At 39.5% G+C, this 19,001-nt stretch overlaps 1 protein-coding gene across 1 annotated transcript in view; it reads right to left on the bottom strand.

The window, feature by feature from the left end:
* Nucleotides 1–19,001, bottom strand: part of ZFYVE26 (zinc finger FYVE-type containing 26) — a 49,486-nt gene that overhangs the window by 9,156 nt on the left and 21,329 nt on the right. The window contains exons 18-33 of the mRNA XM_009283532.1: nt 18,122–18,349; nt 16,618–16,723; nt 15,091–15,830; nt 14,334–14,530; nt 13,355–13,459; nt 12,627–12,749; nt 11,706–11,882; nt 10,304–10,550; nt 9,073–9,171; nt 6,745–6,902; nt 5,643–5,812; nt 4,264–4,289; nt 2,734–2,855; nt 2,422–2,642; nt 1,632–1,779; nt 300–509 (exon numbers count right to left, since the gene is read on the bottom strand). Coding sequence (XP_009281807.1) covers nt 300–509; nt 1,632–1,779; nt 2,422–2,642; nt 2,734–2,855; nt 4,264–4,289; nt 5,643–5,812; nt 6,745–6,902; nt 9,073–9,171; nt 10,304–10,550; nt 11,706–11,882; nt 12,627–12,749; nt 13,355–13,459; nt 14,334–14,530; nt 15,091–15,830; nt 16,618–16,723; nt 18,122–18,349 — 3,077 coding nt within the window. The remainder of the gene's footprint in view (nt 1–299; nt 510–1,631; nt 1,780–2,421; nt 2,643–2,733; nt 2,856–4,263; nt 4,290–5,642; nt 5,813–6,744; nt 6,903–9,072; nt 9,172–10,303; nt 10,551–11,705; nt 11,883–12,626; nt 12,750–13,354; nt 13,460–14,333; nt 14,531–15,090; nt 15,831–16,617; nt 16,724–18,121; nt 18,350–19,001) is intronic.

The raw sequence follows: 19,001 nt of genomic DNA, 5'->3' as shown, positions 1-19,001 counted from the left end.
TGAGTTTAGTTTCCTCAGACTGTAGCAATAACACGTTAACCAGTACAGCTTCTTTCCCCTCCACTAAGTATGCCCCAAATTACTATAAAATCCTATGTTCTGGTTCTCAGCCACCAATTCACTGTGATGAAACAGCTAACAAATTTCTCAACAGTATTCAGTTTGCAATATGCAATCATAACAAAAGAAGGAAAAAAACTAAGACCTGATATTGTAACATGCATTGCTAGAAGATGTCAATTAAAAACATCATTACTTGGCTTTGCTATAGCCCTTCAGAGCAGACAGAAGACTCTTACCGCAATAAGTATGGGCTTCACTGTGGACTCCAGGTACTGTATTACATCCTGGACCAGCCTTGAACCATGGTTCAGCTGGTTTAGATCCATAGGTGGCTTTAAACATCGGTTAAACTTCTCTCTTGCTGAACTTAAATTTCCAGCTTTAAGGCAAGCCATGCCCCAGGCATGCCATGCTCCACCTGGATCCAATCCAGATTTTGTAGAAACCTAAATTCAAAATTGTTTGTTAATATTGCAACACAGTCCCGGTACGGAAAACAGGAAAACTGGCTTATCACACAGTCTGTGATTGTGACCTTTCACTTCCTAGAGCACATTTCCCATTAAAAACAAAATAAAACAACACGAGAAAACCTGTGCTGATTATTTCCGTATTACTGGCACAAAATGCCAACTACCAAAACACCCACGATCTCCAAATGTGGAAGTATTTTTTATTGTACAAGTTTAAGCAACTATTTATCTGGGACATTTCAGTTCAGCAGTTTTAAAACTCAGGACATTTTCACATCTGCTTTTCTAAAGCAGATGATTTTTACAGAGCAGAATTCATCAGGTTTGTGGTTTAAAAAAGAAAAAAAAAAGGCAACAGGAGATGCTTCATGAACCACCAGAAAATTTTTTATTTCACATAACTTTGCTGATCAAATTTATTCCTGATTTTCTTTAGTAGGCCAGCTGCCTTTAAACCTGAACCGTTTTTATTCAAATAGGTCATCTATTCCTGCTGTTTATTACCCCTTAAAAATCCTAATCCTGTTTGTAGTATCATAATCCTGTTCTTAACAAACTGCAATGCCATAAAACAGAAATTTACGAAATCCTGGGAGCAGGAGGAAGACAGAAGATGATAAACCACACCAGATGAGTTCTGATTGATAGATTTGCCACCATTGCTGGTTTCCAAGTAAACGCCTGGGAAAGGTGCTTTACTAATGTCTGCTGTGGGATTACAGATAAAGGAAATCAAACATACAAGCTTCAGATAAACTCCTGCCACAAAGGATGTCTCAGCCCTTCTACTGGATGCAAGATTCCTCCATTTAACGACTTTCTTGCAGTTAGTCCATTCCAATTTTAATTGTACCAGGAAACAAGGCCCCTACCCTTCCCTTCAGCAGCCTGCTCCACAGCAGGACTTTTTCTTCTCAGAAATTTTTTTCCAGTGCTCAGAAAATTATTTCTTCCTTTTTTAAAAACTTAATCCTAGTTTGTAACTGTTTAAATATTGTCCATTTCACACATCACATCCATCTGAACTTAGGAGAGAGAAAAACAAAAGCTACTACAGAAGCATTAACAACACTGACATCCCTCCACTGTCATTACCTCTATAGCTAGTTGATAATACTCTGCTTCGAGAAGCCGATTTCTTAATCTTGTTACTGCTGCAGGGAGAAGAATCTGATCCAAAGATGGTATTGGACGGTAGGCAGCAGCAACCAAAATATTCAACACATCCACTTTGCTGATGTAGCTAGGGGAAAACAAAGAGGTTAAACAAATACATACACTTTCACTATTATCATACACTTAAAGGACTTTATGTCAAAGACAACTCTTAGAACAGTGGTTCCTAATCACCAGTATACCAGGTTTCTCTATCCATCATACTATCCTATTCAGACTATTTTTATTGGGGTTTTTGCCACATTCAGTGGAACACTGGCAGATGCTGATTGCAGACACCAGCTATATGTTACCAAATCAAAATAGTACATGTGAAATTTCTATATTACATCTACCACCTCAAGCTCTGTAGGACAAAACTTGAGGAAAGTGTAAAATGCTCATTCTCAGGAAGTGCAGGTTTAAAATCCCATATTGAAATATAGACTGAAAGCAGATACACAATATCAGAAGTAAAATATTTACCCCAGTCTTTGTGAATTATTTCTCCCTACTCTGAGAATTTTCTCGGTAATTATTATGTAGTCATATTACCTGAATTTCTACTATTTGAACTGTTACATTATTCTTACATTATGAACTTCTCTTCCTGTTTAAAACGTCCACAGTACAATCACAAAACAACCCTCCCACTCTCCATTCCCCAGTAAAAAAGGATAATCATCTCAACAATACCTCAATACATCCTAGTGAACACCTGATAAATCACCTGTCACAGAGAGCTAGATCCTGGCTCCTTCCAGCTTTTACAAACATCATTTTGGCACTGAAGAGCAATTGTTTCATGATGTCCATAAGGAGACCAGCATCCACCTCAGGATTAGTGAGCCCTTGGGACAACTTGCAGCAGTGCTCTATCAGTTGGTGGCCACACACTATGCTGTCACTGTGCAGGCTAAGGATGGCAATACACAAGGAAGAGCTGGGAGCCTGACAATTCGAGGAAAGACAGACAAACATGGGTATTGACGTAGTTCTCCAGGGAACTGCTTATATTGGACTCTCTTTCTCCAGACCTCACCTGTTCATAATAAAATTCACTGCGTACAATTTCATTCTCCTCTTCATTCAGGGAAAAAATCCATTCAAGCTCAGTTGCCTTGGGTATTCGCACCACTGTGGAATATTCATTATTAGAAGTTTCTGCAGGCAAAAAGAAAACACCAGGTAGAATCATTGTACAAGAAGCAACAAACCCGCTAAGTTTGCATACTTAATGCACAGTATTCCTATATTCTTATAAAACAGTCATCTGTAATCCACTCATTGTGCCACTTCCTGCCAGTATCACATGTCCAGCACACAGATTACAGAAACATTTCCATTCCTCAGCAGGCTGCCAAATTGTACCTAAACTTACTCTCACTGTTACCAACACCCTGTCACCAAAAACTAGCTCCAGTAACATGTCTTCAAATGATTATCCAACTCTTATCCTACCGGACATCAAGCACAGCAGCCTCCCCTCTTTAGCCTTCCCTCAGGCAAGTTATTAAATATTTCTGAGCAGGAGGGAAGTGGAAATATGAGAGCTGTGGGTTACAGCTAAAAAGGGAAACTGAAGAACCAGTTGTAAAAGAAAGGGTAAAAAATACCAGTGATGTGTAGCAATGCTGCAGGCAAAGAGAAAGATCTAACCAGAAGGAGCAGCTCAGAAACTGCATTTCAGCTGTTTCAGTCTTGTAACAAAGGTAGCAGTAAAGCAAACTTCTGTAAAAAAAAAAAGCGCTCAAATAGCCCATCATACTTAAAAAGGGACAAGTAAGGGAAAATATTCTCATTTGTTTTGTAGCACAAATGCAAATTTTGCACCATGTTTCACATTACTGCTATAAGCACTTCAAATAACTATGTTTTGGTCTGCCAGAATTTCATGTCAGTGTAGAAAAATTTTGCAGAATCACCTTAAACACCAGACTAAGCAACAAACAGTAAATACTTTCCGAGGAAAAATGGCACAGAAAAAGAAAAAGTCAACTAGATTTTGTTATTTTTCCTGAAGTGTTATGATATTAGATGTGAAAATTGAGGCACCAAAGAGACATTACTAGTCCATACTCACACAACCAGACCCATGAGAGGGGCCTCATCCTGTGCTATGCCCAGCCAGCATGGGGTATCAAACACCACAGCACACTGCAGTGGTATTCAGAGTTGTACTATTATGGTTTGTAAAAAGAGGATCACTCAGCACAGCTCTGTAGTGGGCTAATTAATTACTACTCATACCACAGCCTCTCACTGACAGTTTCTAGTATGCAAAGTGCATTCTCCAACTGTTGTTTTTCAGTTCCTTCCTTTAATCCCCATCTAGCACGTTCAATATTGGCTCAGACATCTCTCCTAAATCTCAATTTCCATTCACAGAAGTTTGGAATGCTCAATTTTAGCCCGCACATGCAAAAACCATCAGTGATATTTTGTAACTGAAGTTTTGATCACCCTTCAGCTGCAACTAGATGTATCAGCTTCCTATCTCCAACTCTGCTGCTAATCAGGCACTTTAAAAAAAAAAAAAAAATTTGAAGTTTAACATTACTCCATTCCTTACCTTCCACTTGGTCCTGATCTTTTCTGCTGTAATAAAATGACAGAAAGAAACATCATGCCTACACCAGCACACTGGGGAAAACATAGTTTTAAAAGAGAGATCAATATGGCTAGCCTTTTCAGAACACTATCTTGTAAAAATCTAACATCTCTCCCTCCCTGACCTCTCTGACCCATTGCCCTGCTCCTACCCCCTGCTGTCTGGAAATCTAAGATCCTGCCTCTGCATTGCTGTATTTCAACTACACTAAGTAATTAGTTCTTATAACCTTCTGTAGGAATAGTACTGTTGCACACATCATAAAAAAGCAGACACTGAGAACAAGAAGAACTGCCCAGTATCAGAATATGTCAGAGCTAAAATGAAGTTTTTGGCATCCAGGTCTCTGTCCTTAAGATTTAGTTGGTTTTGTTATACAAATAGGGCGAGTATAAAAAAAACCCAGACACTTAAGCAATTATAACATGACAGGTGGCATTCAAGCTCACTGCTATGCTCTGCTGACCTAATCTGGCAGTGTAAGCAACCATTCTGACACAAACCGGTTTAGTTAGACGTGACCACCAGCTTTGAGAGGTTCCTTTTCAGATCTGCACAGTATTCCTCTTTTCCTAGCAAGCCTGCTGATACTACCATAGCAGATACTGCTATCTGCAGGCTTGCTAGGGAAAGAAGAAATGCAGCTGAAAGTACTGCTGAAAAGAGTAAGTTTTACTCTCTATGACCCTGTCAAGCCTGCTGATACTGCCATAGCGGATACTGCTATCAGAGAGTAAAACTCACTCTTTTCAGCTGCACTTTTCACCAGCTGGCCTAACATACACACAACGAATTTCGGTCCAATTCTCAGCTTAAAGTAACCACATCATGAAAATCTGTCATCACAGCTGTCCCTTTTATTAAGGGCAGTTTCAAAGCCTATCTAATCATGAACTTGCTTTTGAATCCCCAAGTGTTCAAGGAGTCATAATCAAGGGATTATGGAATAACATTAAAACACTGATATGTTCAGCAGAGCTAGTCAACATGTGATGTTAATCCAGGAGCCGAATAAACTGCAAGAAACTGTCACATTGTAGTAGTTTTTGCTGAGTATGTTTTGCATCAAAGCATTCAATTCTTAGGTTTAATGACCAACTGATGCTTAAAGAATTAAAGACTTTGTTGCCTGGCTCTCCAGTGTTCCTTCTAATATGAAAAGTAAACTGAGGCATAAGGAACATCCCCACACATCTCAAACCTGAAAATCCCAACAGCTGGAGGCCAAAAAGCTGATGTTATATTATCCAGATAAACCCAAATGCTTGTTTCTCTCTCATTCCATTCATGTACTCTGCTGTGTACATGAAATTGAAGAGAACTAGAATGGAAGGACTTACGTGCTTGTGTCTTGTACCAAGCCAGGCAGATGTTCTCTGTTGTAGTAGCTATAGCATTGATCGCATACACGAGACAGATTTTCTCTGCAAGCTTCTACTACCATTTTCTTGGCGGAGCAAGAGCTGCACACCAGCCTGCCACACCGCCTGCAGTGATGGCGCCTGTTAAACTAAGCAAAAGAAGTCATGAATGAGCAACAGAAAGAATTTACTGCAGTCCCCTCCTATATCTGCCTCCACTCATGAGTAAACTTACTCCATTTGAAGAGAGGAAACACTAAGCGTGATAAGGCTTTTCAGAACTATACAGTGACTGATTCTGACTGTTACAATTCCTTTCTGGAGAGGGCACGGCAAAGAAAAAAGCCAAAACAAAACGCAAAACCCAGAGGCAGGTATTCAAAACGTTTGCTGCAGTCTTGGGCTTTCCGCTACTTAAATTGTCCCAATTTTGATCACAGCGCTAATTAGATCATCTCTTGGAAAAGTCAGAAGCTGTCGACTGTCTTTCTGACGCCATCTTAGTAATTTCCAAATTCAAAAGCAACAAATACTTTGAGAAAACAGTACTGTTTCTAAGCAATAGAAGATGACAGACTGCCAGCACACCTGCAAAACTCAAAATTAATCTTCTCCCTTAGAGCACCAAGGCAGTTGCTCAAGTACTCTATGAAACAACAGGTTTTAGAAAAGTGTAACCAACAGCAAAGATTACATTTTGTATATTGGTAATCTGAATTATATGATGCTCATGTTATTTCTTGCCAGCACAGTCAACTAGACAGCCTTTTGAAATATTAATACTGCTATTATTACACATTTTTGAGATCTCATAGTTGTCTCCTCTCTGATGACCAGATTTCCCCTTTAGGCTCTATCACTTCACAGGACTCTGCAAGGAGCTACCTGTTGCCAGTCTCCTCAACTACACTAAATAGAAACTAATGGTTAAATATCAAAGGACTGGCAATCTTGTCAGGCCTACACTGATACAGAAAAACTTGCTAAAGTAGCTAGTGCCTCTTAGGAAACAGACTATGAGCAAGTGTTCATATTAAGGTCACAGTTCTAGGAATGTCTGTACTTCGTTTTTGCTCCTTACCATAGTGAAGCGTTCAGTTTTGCAAACCATACATATCGTTTCAGTGTCATCAGGTATCCATTGCTGCTTTGGTGGTGGCTTCTCAGGAGGCACAAATTCTTGAGGAAACAAATTCTGCTGCAGACTTCTGTCTCTGGGACTTGCAGATATGGTGACACCTTAAAAAGAGCCAGGCCAAGAAAAACATGGAATGGGATTTAAGCTTTTTAATGGAGTCTTGAATACCAGAAAACACTACAGACTTACTGAGGCTATAAGATCTTTCTGGCTCATAAGATGACTACCGTCATCTTTCAACCAGCCATGGCAGAATGACATTGTGTAAGGAATATATATGCTTTAAGCCAAAATTGTAAGATTGTAAACTTATAGTACTTCAATACTGATAAGCAAGAATACATACTTATTAATAGACCTTTACCATAACAATTAGAGAAGTGTAAGACAACTTGTCAACATCTGTTCTTGTATCATAAGTAGAGACTTAGAGGAAGAAGAAAAAAGATACCCCGGTATATGGATACCAAAAAGCAATACAGCATAAAATATAATCTTAAGGATACCCAGTGTTGACATTCCTGAAGACTAAGACTTTTCTTTGTTATCTCAAGAGAGGTGTGGTATGGCTAGCAACAGCATATCTCCCCCTGTTCTGGTCCCCTTTACAATCTCCTGTGGGGATATCAGTTCAAAGAGGCAGGAGTTTAAGACTTTGGCCTTCTGGATCTTTGACCTTGCCAATGAAATACTCATTGAATCAAGTTTACAATATTAGATAGGCTTTTAGTTTATATGATGTGAGTCAGTTACGCTACAGGCTAATTAAAAAGTTCAACGTGTCATTGCAGCCCTGCAAGCCACCTTCTGTGTACATGAATACTAAACTAAAAAAGAAAATCTCCATTCCAATAAAGCGAACTCATGCTTATCCAAATAGATACTGGATTGCAAAGGAACATTAGAGGATAATGCACTCAAGTTTTGTAACAACATACAGATATTAAGCTGACCATTATGAGAAAAACTGAAGAGCTACACAGCCCAATCCAAGACACTCTTGTCACTTCATGTAGGCAGAGCAAGAAGAGTCTTCAGTTCAGGATACAGAATCAGAGGACAATTCAGACATCCTAAACTGTAGATCAGGATATCATTGTGCAGCTCGTTTAGGCCCATCACTTGCTGAGAATCACCAGCCTTGGAGGTCTGAGGATATCCTTTGCTAGTCATTCCCTGAGAGCACAGACTATGCATCTCTCACAATATATATCCTCCGAAGATGATAATGCATCGCTTGCATTAGATGCTGAACAGAACCTGTAGAAGGATTTTGTGGTTGTTTTTAAGCCACAAATATTCTTCAGTTGTTTTGGCTTAATTTTTTTGTTTCTATTTATTTGTATTTGAGGACTGTCAGTGGAGCCTCTCACACAATACAAGGTGTGCTATTTCCCTCAGGTCACAAGAGGAATCCTAGAAAAAAATAAATTCAAGGACCAAAAGAATGGCAAAAAAACCCACAACACAAATGAGATTTCTACTGTAAAACCAAAGTTAAGATCCAGAAGGAAAAAAGTTACTGAGCAAAAAATAGGAAAACAGGGAGAAGTAGTGATAGGATGAGGGCTAATGGTTTTAAACTGAAAGAAGGTAGATTTAGGTTAGGAAGAAATTCTTTACTGTGAGGGTGGTGAGACACTGGAACAGGTTGTCCAGAGAAGTTGTGGATGCCCCATCCCTGGAAGTGTTCAAGGCCAGGTTGGATGGGGCTTTGAGCAACCTGATCTAGTTGAAGGTGTCTCTGCCCATGGCAGGGGGGTTGGAACTAGATGATCTTTAAGGTCCCTTCCAACCCAAACCATTCTATGATTCTATAAGTACCACAATGATGGGCTTCCAGACAAGCTCTGCCTATTTATCCAGAGAGAGTACAGAAGTCAAGACACAGAAAGATTAACTTGCAAGCACCATTAATCCACTAGCAACCTAGCTGTGGCAAAGAGGTAATTTTTTTTTTTCTGCAGATGTAGTCCTGTTTCTTATGGTCTGTTCAGGCTTGTTTTTTTCTGTAGGGTCTGGAATGGAAAGGTTTTGTGCTGATTTTTCAGACATTTTGTAGATACCTATCAAAAATCAAAACAAAGTCATATACATCTTGTTCCCCTTTAAGTTTTCTTTTAATTGGGCCCAAAGCACCCAACTGTAGAGACCTACCAACCTGCGTTAAATGCGACCCAAGTTACTATTAAGCGGTGGGACACACATATATAGAGGATAAAACAAATAAGAACAGGTTGAAAGAAAATGGCACCAAGGTCTTAACCTTACCACTAAAACTGACAGGAGATAGTTCCGATGATCCTGATTTAGACAGTGCTTCACACTCCAATACCTGATTGAGACTTTCTTGGATACGTATCAGAGAATCTAGGACAAAGGGAAGAAAAAAAAAATAAAAATCAGAGAACAACACTGGCCATAAATCTACCTGTTTTTAAGAAGATTAGAGGAATCCATTCACAGGAGTATGTAAGAATGTCTGCACAAAACAGGACTAGCTATGTAATTACAAACTGCTATGTTTTCATGAAAATTAGCCCACAACAATTCATGCAAAACTATATAAAATTCAATGACCTAAAACACAGAGAAAGGGATCCTTATCAAAGCAACAGACTACTGATAGGCACAGGAATAATACAGCAGAGAATAAGTATCAGATGTGAAAACAATTAGTTGACACAAGATGCTCATGGCAAGTATTAAATGCTTCACACCCCAGTGGAAGGAACATACTTGCAAAGTTATAGGTCATTTGGCAGCAAAAGATAGATAAGTATGATGCTTTTATGTTATCAAGAGCTGCATCTTTAAATCATGAAATGAAGTCAACATTTGGAAACTGGCATAAAGCAAGTTGGTACCATATATGTAGGTATAAATAGATACAGATAGGTACACACGCCATGCGCTTTTAATACAGCGAAACAAAAGCACTGGACTTGATCTGCAGCACCCTCTGCTATTCCATTTCTAAAACCCTGAAAGGAGAAAGCCAAATGCAGGAGAATCAAAGACAACGCGGATGAGAAGGGATTGGCAAACCAGAGAGGAGAACCGTGCTGAGAATATTAAATAGAACTGTAAGTTTAAAAATCTTTCATATGAAAAAAGGAACAGGACTCTGGTAGGAGGAAAGACTATGGAAGATTAAATCCCAATTCTATTTGGGGGAAGATGCAGTTGGCTGCAGGTTTTAGAACTGCTTAAGTCATCAGTGACTTTGTGTTAAACAGGAATGAAATAAAGTTGAACAATATCAGTAAGAAAAGAGACCCCAAAAAGGAGCAACAGAGGAAAGTCCGAGAAACTTTCGAAGCTGTTGGTCCTTGAGAACATCTATTTACAAGAAAGGCAAAGACTTTAAGAACATGTTCTGGACTAGACGAAGTCTGGAGGCACACATCTGAAAATGTTGTGGCACAATTGGTGAAATGATTCTGGGGGGAAATTGGCCCTTCTTTCCCAAGTGAAAAACAGCATTCTCATGGACAGTCACCTGATCTTTTTTCTTTTAATGTGAAAGGGAAGTTGAGAGCTTTTTCTGCATACTTGGAGAGCAAATTGTCAATGTCTTCTACAGTAAAACCAATTTCCTGTCCAGCTAAGAGTTGGTGCAGTGTCTGCACAGCGACAGCTACCCAGTCCACCTTCATATTCATGAGGAGCTGTTCCAGCATCAGCAGTGGCCTGGAGGAGAGGTGGTAGTAGTTAACACGGGAGAGCTCAGGCAGAGTCAGCAGCACCTGAGACACAAGGAAAAAAGCGTATGTTAAAATTATACATCTTCAAATCTGTGTTTCTGTGAGCTTAAAGACAAGAAACTAGCACAATAGCTTATGCAGAGAATGGAATAATATATAGAGGCCAAAAAATGGAGGTGGGACTTCAGATCTATTCCTACTTCTGTTACAGAATTACTGAGTGGATTTGCAGAAATTACTTAGCTTCCACTTTCCCATTCTATAAAACACTGCCTCATTTCAGAGGCAGTTGAAGAGTGGAAAGCATTTTGTGACCCTGTGACAAATATGTTGTAGCAGGGTAGAGCACATTCTCTTATTAAAATAAGCTTATAAAAAGAATATTAGCCCAATCCTTATCCTTCCATCGTTCGAGGAAACATCGAGACGAGAAAGTAAGAGCAATTCTCCTAAAGATGGACAGTTAATATGGACACTTTCCAAATTAAATCATTCTTCAAAAGGGACAAGTAAGGAAACAGGAAGCCCAACAAAATACTGTTGTGGCACACTCTGCAGCAAGCTGCTATTTGTAGTCCTACAACAAAACAGACATTACTAAAAGCACTGCATTTTGTTTACATATAATGCATTCGACTAAGGTAATCTACTAGTTAATGCTTTTATTCCCAGGCTAAGCTCAGAACCTGTAAGACTTCCGTAAAGGCAATGGCAATCCAAAAAGAGGAGTGATACTGTCTACCTTTGGAAGGCACTTGGGAGAAACATACCATGTAAGTGTCAAAGACCACCATACAGGTGGGCATATGTAGGACACCTGGTGTTATTGACACAGAGAGTAAGTTGAGGATGCTTTCTTTTTCACTTGGGACAAAGACAGCAACTGTCCTGATAAACACCACAATTTTATTTTATTCCACCCCCACCCTCTTTTAGCCTGTGCATTCCTCCACTCCTTACAGCTCAAACACAAGACTGCTCTGTTCACACTGGGAGCTACAACCACCTCATAATATAGGAACTGCAAAGATGGAGAAGGGGAAGAGAAGTTTTAAGCCATCTCTAACTTTCCTTTGGATCCTGAGACTCGGGATCTTAGACCTGATATGGTGAGAATGCTCTGGTGAAATCTACGGACTTTATGTATTACATAATTACATATTGCTGTTAATCCCACAATGCAGGAGTTTTACTCACTTTTGATCCCATATAGAGTGCCTGGATTTCATTACGGCGTGCTGTTGTCAGATTTGCATAGAAGTGAGCTGTGAGGTAATCAGCCAAGAAGTGAGAGGCTGCTAAGTTCGGATGCTGGTCAAGGGACTGTTCACTGACGGCAAGGCAAATACCAGGGTCTTCAATTCTTTGTAAGAGCTACAAAACCAAACAAAATACAGTGAATCCCTACTACATTCCTGGAAAGTAGCCTTTATAATGGGCAGTCCATGGCAGATTATTGCCCTACAATGGTCCAGCAAGCAAATTAACTTGCACAAGTGTCTTACATATGTAAGGATGATTTAGATAATGCATTTATAGACTACTCATTGCCTATTTGCTCCATTTATTAATCAAAATGTTTTTAAAATTAAAGTAAGCAAAAAATTAAGCAAGGAATGGGACAGAAGGTGTAGTGATCAGAAGTCTCCACTTTGCTTCCAGAATATTTTCAAAGCTATGTAGTCTGAAAGAGCCTGCACTTTATTTTACCCTCTCTGTTACTAGCAACAGCTCCATAATTATTAAAACCAGAAGAATTCACACTTCACTAATTTGGGCACGGAAGCACAACTGACCAATTCCTGTTATTAGTTTAACTTCTGGTTCTTCTGCTTAAGCAGCACAGAAATGCTTCATTATGATTTTTCAGATAAAAGGGGTCTTTTATTTCCGTGTAAGTGACATTCATGCTATTAGGTCCAACAACTAGATTGCCAAGCTGGATTTTCACTTAAGCAGAACAGGGTAGAGCCAGGATCCTGAAAGCATATCTAAGCAAATAGCATCTCTTAAGGGAGGAACTAAAAAGGCCATGAAAATGCACACAAAGAAGGCAAAGAAAACAGTTCTCAACTTATCTGACCTATGGATGTAAGGCTGAAAGAGTCTTGCTATTACCTGCAATGCTTCTTCCATGTCTCCCATCTCCAGTAAGTGGAGAAGGTGCTCACGGTGAAGGTTGATCAAATCCTCTCTTGGGACAGGATACAAGTGCCCGCATTCCTCACACAACTCATAATCCTGAAGAATTTTTAAAAAAAGAGTAAAAATTAAAAAAAAAAAAAAAAAAGGACAAACTCTACCCTCTCTGATACAGTTGTTTCTCCCAAAGTTGTGATCAACTTCAAGAAATTCTGTAGCTTAGACTCCTCTCCCACATGCAAAAAGTAAATAATTACATTGACAAGGGGAAGAAGATGATAGCCGATTTTGTCAGAGTCAGAGCTTGCGTTGAGAATACCTTCTCATCTCACAGTAAGCAAGCTGGCATTTTAGAGAGACACTTTTAAAGCCAGCCAGATCTACAGTATTAGCACTTATATAATAATCAAGCCTGTATTATGCCAAAAGCCATGCTATTAAAGTCTTCAAAATTCTAAGAGAAAAGCACAGGTTGTATCTCAGAGTAAGAGTTATAACTTAAATTTAAGGATTATTAACTACATGTAAATCTTGATATTAAACACAGATCTGTATTTGTTTCTGTAGCAGAGAACTGAATAAAGGAATCCTTCCTCCCAAGGTAATCTCCATTGATCGGTGTTTTAAGATGCTATTTCAACAAATTTATCTATTCAAAGTTTAATGCATTCTAATTCAACAAAATTCACATAATGATGCCTAACCTTTGCTTTCAGAATTATATTCATGACGGCCTGGGGGTCATCAGTGCAGGCTTTTTTCAGTTCCTGCCAGTCATTCCACAATGGTTCATTTTGCACATTCAAAATCTGAAAAAGTTAATATTAGGGTAGCACAAATTTTAAAAGCTTTATCTACAACAATCATTAAGTCTAAGAAAACAGCAGAGCTGATCACATCAAGAGCTGCTTCATACAAAGAAAAAAGTGAAAAAGGAGACCCACATTTATCTCTAGCCCTTTTCTGGGATGATGTAATGCACTTGCACTCCAAAAAAGGCTATGCAGTTTTCTCAGAGGTATGAGGGAAGGTTTTTAAAAGACTAGATGGCTATAATTACAGATGAAAAAGTACATGTATACTGCAGACATTGCTAGCACTAACAGAGAGACAACTGTCAGTTAGCAGAACTACCACCAGACAGAGCTCAGCAGGGATTTATGACTCCTTTTTTTGCTCTGTTTGGCTTTTCAGCCTGTGCTGAACTCCAGGCCAGCTAGTCTGACTTAACTTGGGTATGTGCAGTACCCTGCAGTTAGAAGAACTGACTGCAATACAAACACGCTTATTGGACCACTAGTCTCGTACACCATGCCTAGGTACATCTGCACCTCTCAAGCTTATAAAATGATGAATTGCCATGGAAAGCTTCCAGAGGCTCTAGCATTTGTATAGAATGGAAAAACAAATACTTTACAAAAAAGCAGCCTCACACAAATGCTTATGTCTAACCATGTTCGCAGACCTGAATGCTAATAGGAGAATGGGAAAGTTATGAAGGATGGAAGCAGAGTGTTAATTGGATACTGCAGCACTGAAAGCACATGACTGTTTTGGATGAAAGACTTGAAAAGCTATTATGATCAAAAAAGAACAAAGGGCTAAAACTTTTTCAAAGGGCAAGCATATTTGCTCCCTGCTGCCTATTTCATCTCACTGGTTACTTGAAGAATGACTTTGTACCTTTTGATAAACCTGAAGTTCTTTCCTCCTGCTCTGCAGGCTGGCTTTTAGTTCATCAGTTATGCCCAAATCAGAAATGCAATAAGCTAGGATTTCCAAACAGGCATCAAGGGGCCATTTGTCCAGACAGCGCAGGGCCAGCCTGCTTCTCAACGTTGCATTTTTTACTGGGAACAAGTATTGCCAACCATCCTTATCTGTGGAGGAAACAAACGACTAGTTTGAAACTCAGTTTCTATAATTTGGAAAATAAAAAAAATCCTCATCCTCACTGGATCGCATCACCAAAAGAAACAGTACAGTTGCTGAAAAATCTATGAGACTCATCCCAAACATCAGATTCTCGGGAAGTAACCAAAGTTAGCATGGGATACTTACTATCTTTAGACTCCAAAAGGCACCTTCTTTCACAGGATACGTCATCCGTGTATGACAATGACACTGCTCTAAGAGATGTTCCATTAACAGTACTATGATTAATGTGTCCTGATGTATTCAGCTCTTCACATAAAAATAACACCACAGATGCATTCCAGTTCTCTTGTACTAAACTGGTCAGGATTTGCACATTTGCAAAACAGAAACTACACAATCAGAGAAAGCAAATTTAGGATGAAGGAAGGGAAGGGATCTGTTTCCATCTTTGGATTTGCCCAAGGACCACTACTTTAGTTTCCACCTCCTGATCCAGGCTGTGTTATTCATAAAAAAAAAAGAAGGAAAAAAAAAAGAAAAAGCCTGACTTAATCCTTCTTACCTTCAGCAGTTGCACAGCTCAGCACAGCATCCTTCACATTGACCAGCTCCTCCACTTCCTGACTGTACAGATCCAAGACCTTCAGAGCTCTGTCCCAATCCTTTGCAGCAAGAGCTTGTTCAAAGACTGCCATTAATACCTTAACAGCTGTGGTGGAATGCAATCCTAGGAGAACCAGAGATATGTACGTCTTGCCAGAGAAGACAGTAGCCAAACTGCTACCTTCCTCTTGCTGATTCTGAAGCGGCTCAAACATAGCAAGAAGAAATCGTTCCAATATTGGGAACTCCTTCAACAATGCCTCACACTCCTTGGAAATCTGTTCCAAACTTAAGGGCACCTCCCGTTTGCCCCGAAATTCCATCCAAGATAAACTTGATTTGGGAATTTTCTGTATATTAGATGCACTTAGACATGCCACTGTGGCCATTAGCTTCGACTGAGACTTTAGGAAGTCCAGGGAGGAGGCAGTGAGTGTGTGCTGGCTCAAGTAATTCACAGAGGATGGGGCCTGAGTGGAGATATCCTCAGAGGTCACTGCAGAATTCTGAATAGGTATTTCAACATCTGGCAGGGAGTGGTAGGCATACTGGCATGCTAAGTTGCTGATGTTTGTCAGAAGAGACTTTGCCTGGCTGTTTTGCCTTGCACTGCACAAGGACAGTGGTTCACAGCAACAGTTAACAATAACTTGCTGCACATTCAAGTTCAACTCTTCTTTAGCCAAGAGAGAAGAAAGCCTGCAGGATTGAAAACAGAACCAGCTTACCCAGCACATATAAAAGGTACTTTACAATTACATATTTTCATAAGTCTTCCAAATGTTTTGTGAACACAAGCCCCCTAATATCCTTCACAGGTACATACAGGGGAAAAGTATATATCCTATGTTTACTCAGTATGAAAAAAATGTATACAGCACGACATAGATAACTCAGAACTTATGCTGCCATTCCTTCAAAGAAAAGGAACTTACTCCTCAAACGTTGACTTTTACCTAAATGCGACATACTAAAACAGTTCACCATTAGTGCTCATCTTTTTAAGAGCTACTTCGTCAAATCAGACACTTTCCATGCCAGCCTAATTTAATAATTTGTGATGGAAGGACCTTAGATTATCCAATTTACCTACTGACCAGGGCAAAAGCCATGCCCAGCTGTATTCTTAAGAAGCCCTACTGGTCTATTTTATTTTATTGCTAAGCTGCAAGTCCACTGCTCTGAATTGTCACACATTCAGTTAAAAAAATCCACATAAATGCACTCTCTCTTCACAACAGACAGTAATTGTCAAAAAGATGGAGCCACAGTTTTCCCTATCAAAAATCTTCAGGTTGGTAGAGAAGCCACTGACTAAGCTCCTCCCTGCACACCAATCCTTGCAGCATTAAGTGATCGGCTGGTGGGACACCGCAGGCTGTACTACCTGTGCTAAGTAGCCAGAGAAGAATTTAATCCTGGCTGAGGTCCAAAGTCACCGACACCAAAATGACCTAGAGAAGTATATAATCTGAAAAGCACCAACCTGTCAGGATGAACCTGTCTCTCAAACACAAGCTGGGAGAGCAGCTGAGATGGACTCTGCTGTAACAGTATGAAAGGGTTCCCCACTTTCACTTCTGCAGATATATCTTTAAAAAAAAAATCAGAACATTTATTATAATACAAACACATTAGCTGAATACACCAACCAAGTCTTATTTTAGGAACACAAATTTTAAGAGCCTGAGTCTGAAACCTCTTTGACTAAATTCACAGAGGTCCACATTCACATTAGCATGGTAAAATCCAGAGTAAATTGCAAGGCGTTTGTGATTATGATATGCCTCTCAAACTTGGCACCACTGGCTCACACTTTACTGGACCTATTACCAAAACAGGTAGAGTGGAGAGTCTTTGGTCTTCAAGTGAGATCTAGGTTCAAACAGTTTGGCAACTCTGCTTCAAACTTTCACCAAAACATGTATTTGTGGTGAGAGACAGAAAATGTGCAGTATTGGTTTCTGAGGAGTCCATGCTCTATTCAAGTCACAGTGAGCAAAGGCAGAGGGAACTCACAGATGTACAGCTACTTTTACAAAAGGAGTGAAACCCTGTCCAGTATTGCTGAAAAGACTTTGTATCCACTACTGAGTTATGTCGAGTAACTCTGAACAGATTCTCATAAGTTTACCTTTTCCTTTTATCTTCCAGTACAATAAAATTTCCCCAAAACTCACTCAGCCCTTAAATATCGTGCATTTTTTTGGCTTTGGCAGTTAGTTAATGAGGATTGAATCATGTCCATACAGAAGTTACGGTTGGCATGGTAGTGACCTGAGCTGAACCAGCATGTCTGAAAAAAGATCTTTGCCCTTTTTTCTTATCCTCTTGGGAAGGTATTCTCTGAAATCAGTACTGTGCTATTTTACATTAGTGCAGCTCAATTAGTGTCAACTTTAAAAAACAGACAAGTGTCTTTTCTCCTAGCCCAGTGAATTGTTCTGTTCTGACAGCTTTATGTGCTGACGGTGCATTTCTTTTCATGGACCACCATCATCTGCTGATTCTATGAAAAAATTCTGCCTGGTTACCTCTGCATAGCCTTCTACACACTCTCCTCTTATCCCTGTGGAGCAGCAGGGCGATGGTTGCCTCTAAGGGAGCTGAAAAGTGCCCAGCGTACTGATCCATTGCATACAAAAATCAATCTCACCTTACAGGGTAACGATGAGAATTTTTGGAGGTCAGGAGTTGTTTGTTTTGTCTAAATGAAGTGCAGAATCTGGGCCAGTAGTTAACATTTCTGTTCTTGTTTTCCTACTGCCATCAGCTATTTTTATCTTAGCTGTGGGTGGCCAAGGTGTTAAGAAATAAAATAAAAAAAAGCAGTGCAATAATCAGTTGAAATCAAAAGATTTGACTATGCACAGGTAGTAGGCACGTTTGGCAAGGAACCATTTTTGTACAATTACTTTCCAGAATCAGGCCAGACTACACAGTCTGGGTATCTTCACCTAGGCTCAGACTTTCCAGCAGAAACCCCTTACCTAGCTCTGCATTCAGGCTTCGTAACACAACAGCAGCCAGTGTAGTGATGTAGTCAAAGAAGGCCTTCACAAAGTTTGTCTGTGTGTTGCTCTCTGGCATGGTTTGGACATGTTGGTCAAGAGTTCTCAGCAGGAGCTGTGTTTGATTCCAAACCAGGTGCTTCTCCAGCTCCGTAGGTTTGAGAGAGGCCTGCTCCACCAAAGTGCCAAGCAGGCTCCCTTTAGAGTCTGGTTTAAGAGAACAGACATATATCCAAGATTCAAGTAAGTATTAAACGCCAAAAAGGAAGCGGGGAGGGGAAGGAAAAAATTAAAAAAAAAAAAAAAAAAAAAAAAGAGAGAGAGAGAGAAAGAAAAAAAGAAAGAAAGAGAGAGAAATGCTTTAGCCTAATTTCCTCTCTGCAATTACAGATGTCAGTCTGGGCATTATAATGTTATTGAAAGCAAGAGAAATTTTCACAGCAGAATAAATTAATGGTTCATCTAAATTGGTAACCATGCCTCTGACAAGTTAGAGATATATTAAGGCAGGCCTAAAATATATCTAGTTGTGTGTCATTAACACATAAGCTTATTCTAAAACACAGGTGTTGACCAGTCCTTGTGCTCCATAACATTTAGCCCTTAAAGCTCTCCTAAATTTTTGCTCATTAAACATACAAATATCTTTAAATATTTTACAAACACCTACATGCCATTTAGAAATTTGGTGAATAGAGGAAAAAAAACACCCATAAGAAAACACCCCAGTGCTATATAATGAAGAGAGCTCTGAGAAAAGGCAACTGTGGAAGACTTCTTCAGAAAAGGATGAGACATTTTATGATATCCCTATGAAAATTGGAAGGTATTATTATGTTACAATAGTTTTATAAGTTTA

This window comes from Aptenodytes forsteri, unplaced genomic scaffold (assembly GCF_000699145.1).
Source record: "Aptenodytes forsteri isolate BGI_AS27 unplaced genomic scaffold, ASM69914v1 Scaffold486, whole genome shotgun sequence".
NCBI classification, from domain to species: Eukaryota; Metazoa; Chordata; class Aves; order Sphenisciformes; family Spheniscidae; genus Aptenodytes; species Aptenodytes forsteri.
Note: the sequence above shows the minus strand (reverse complement) of the source record. Positions and strands in the feature narration are given on the sequence as shown.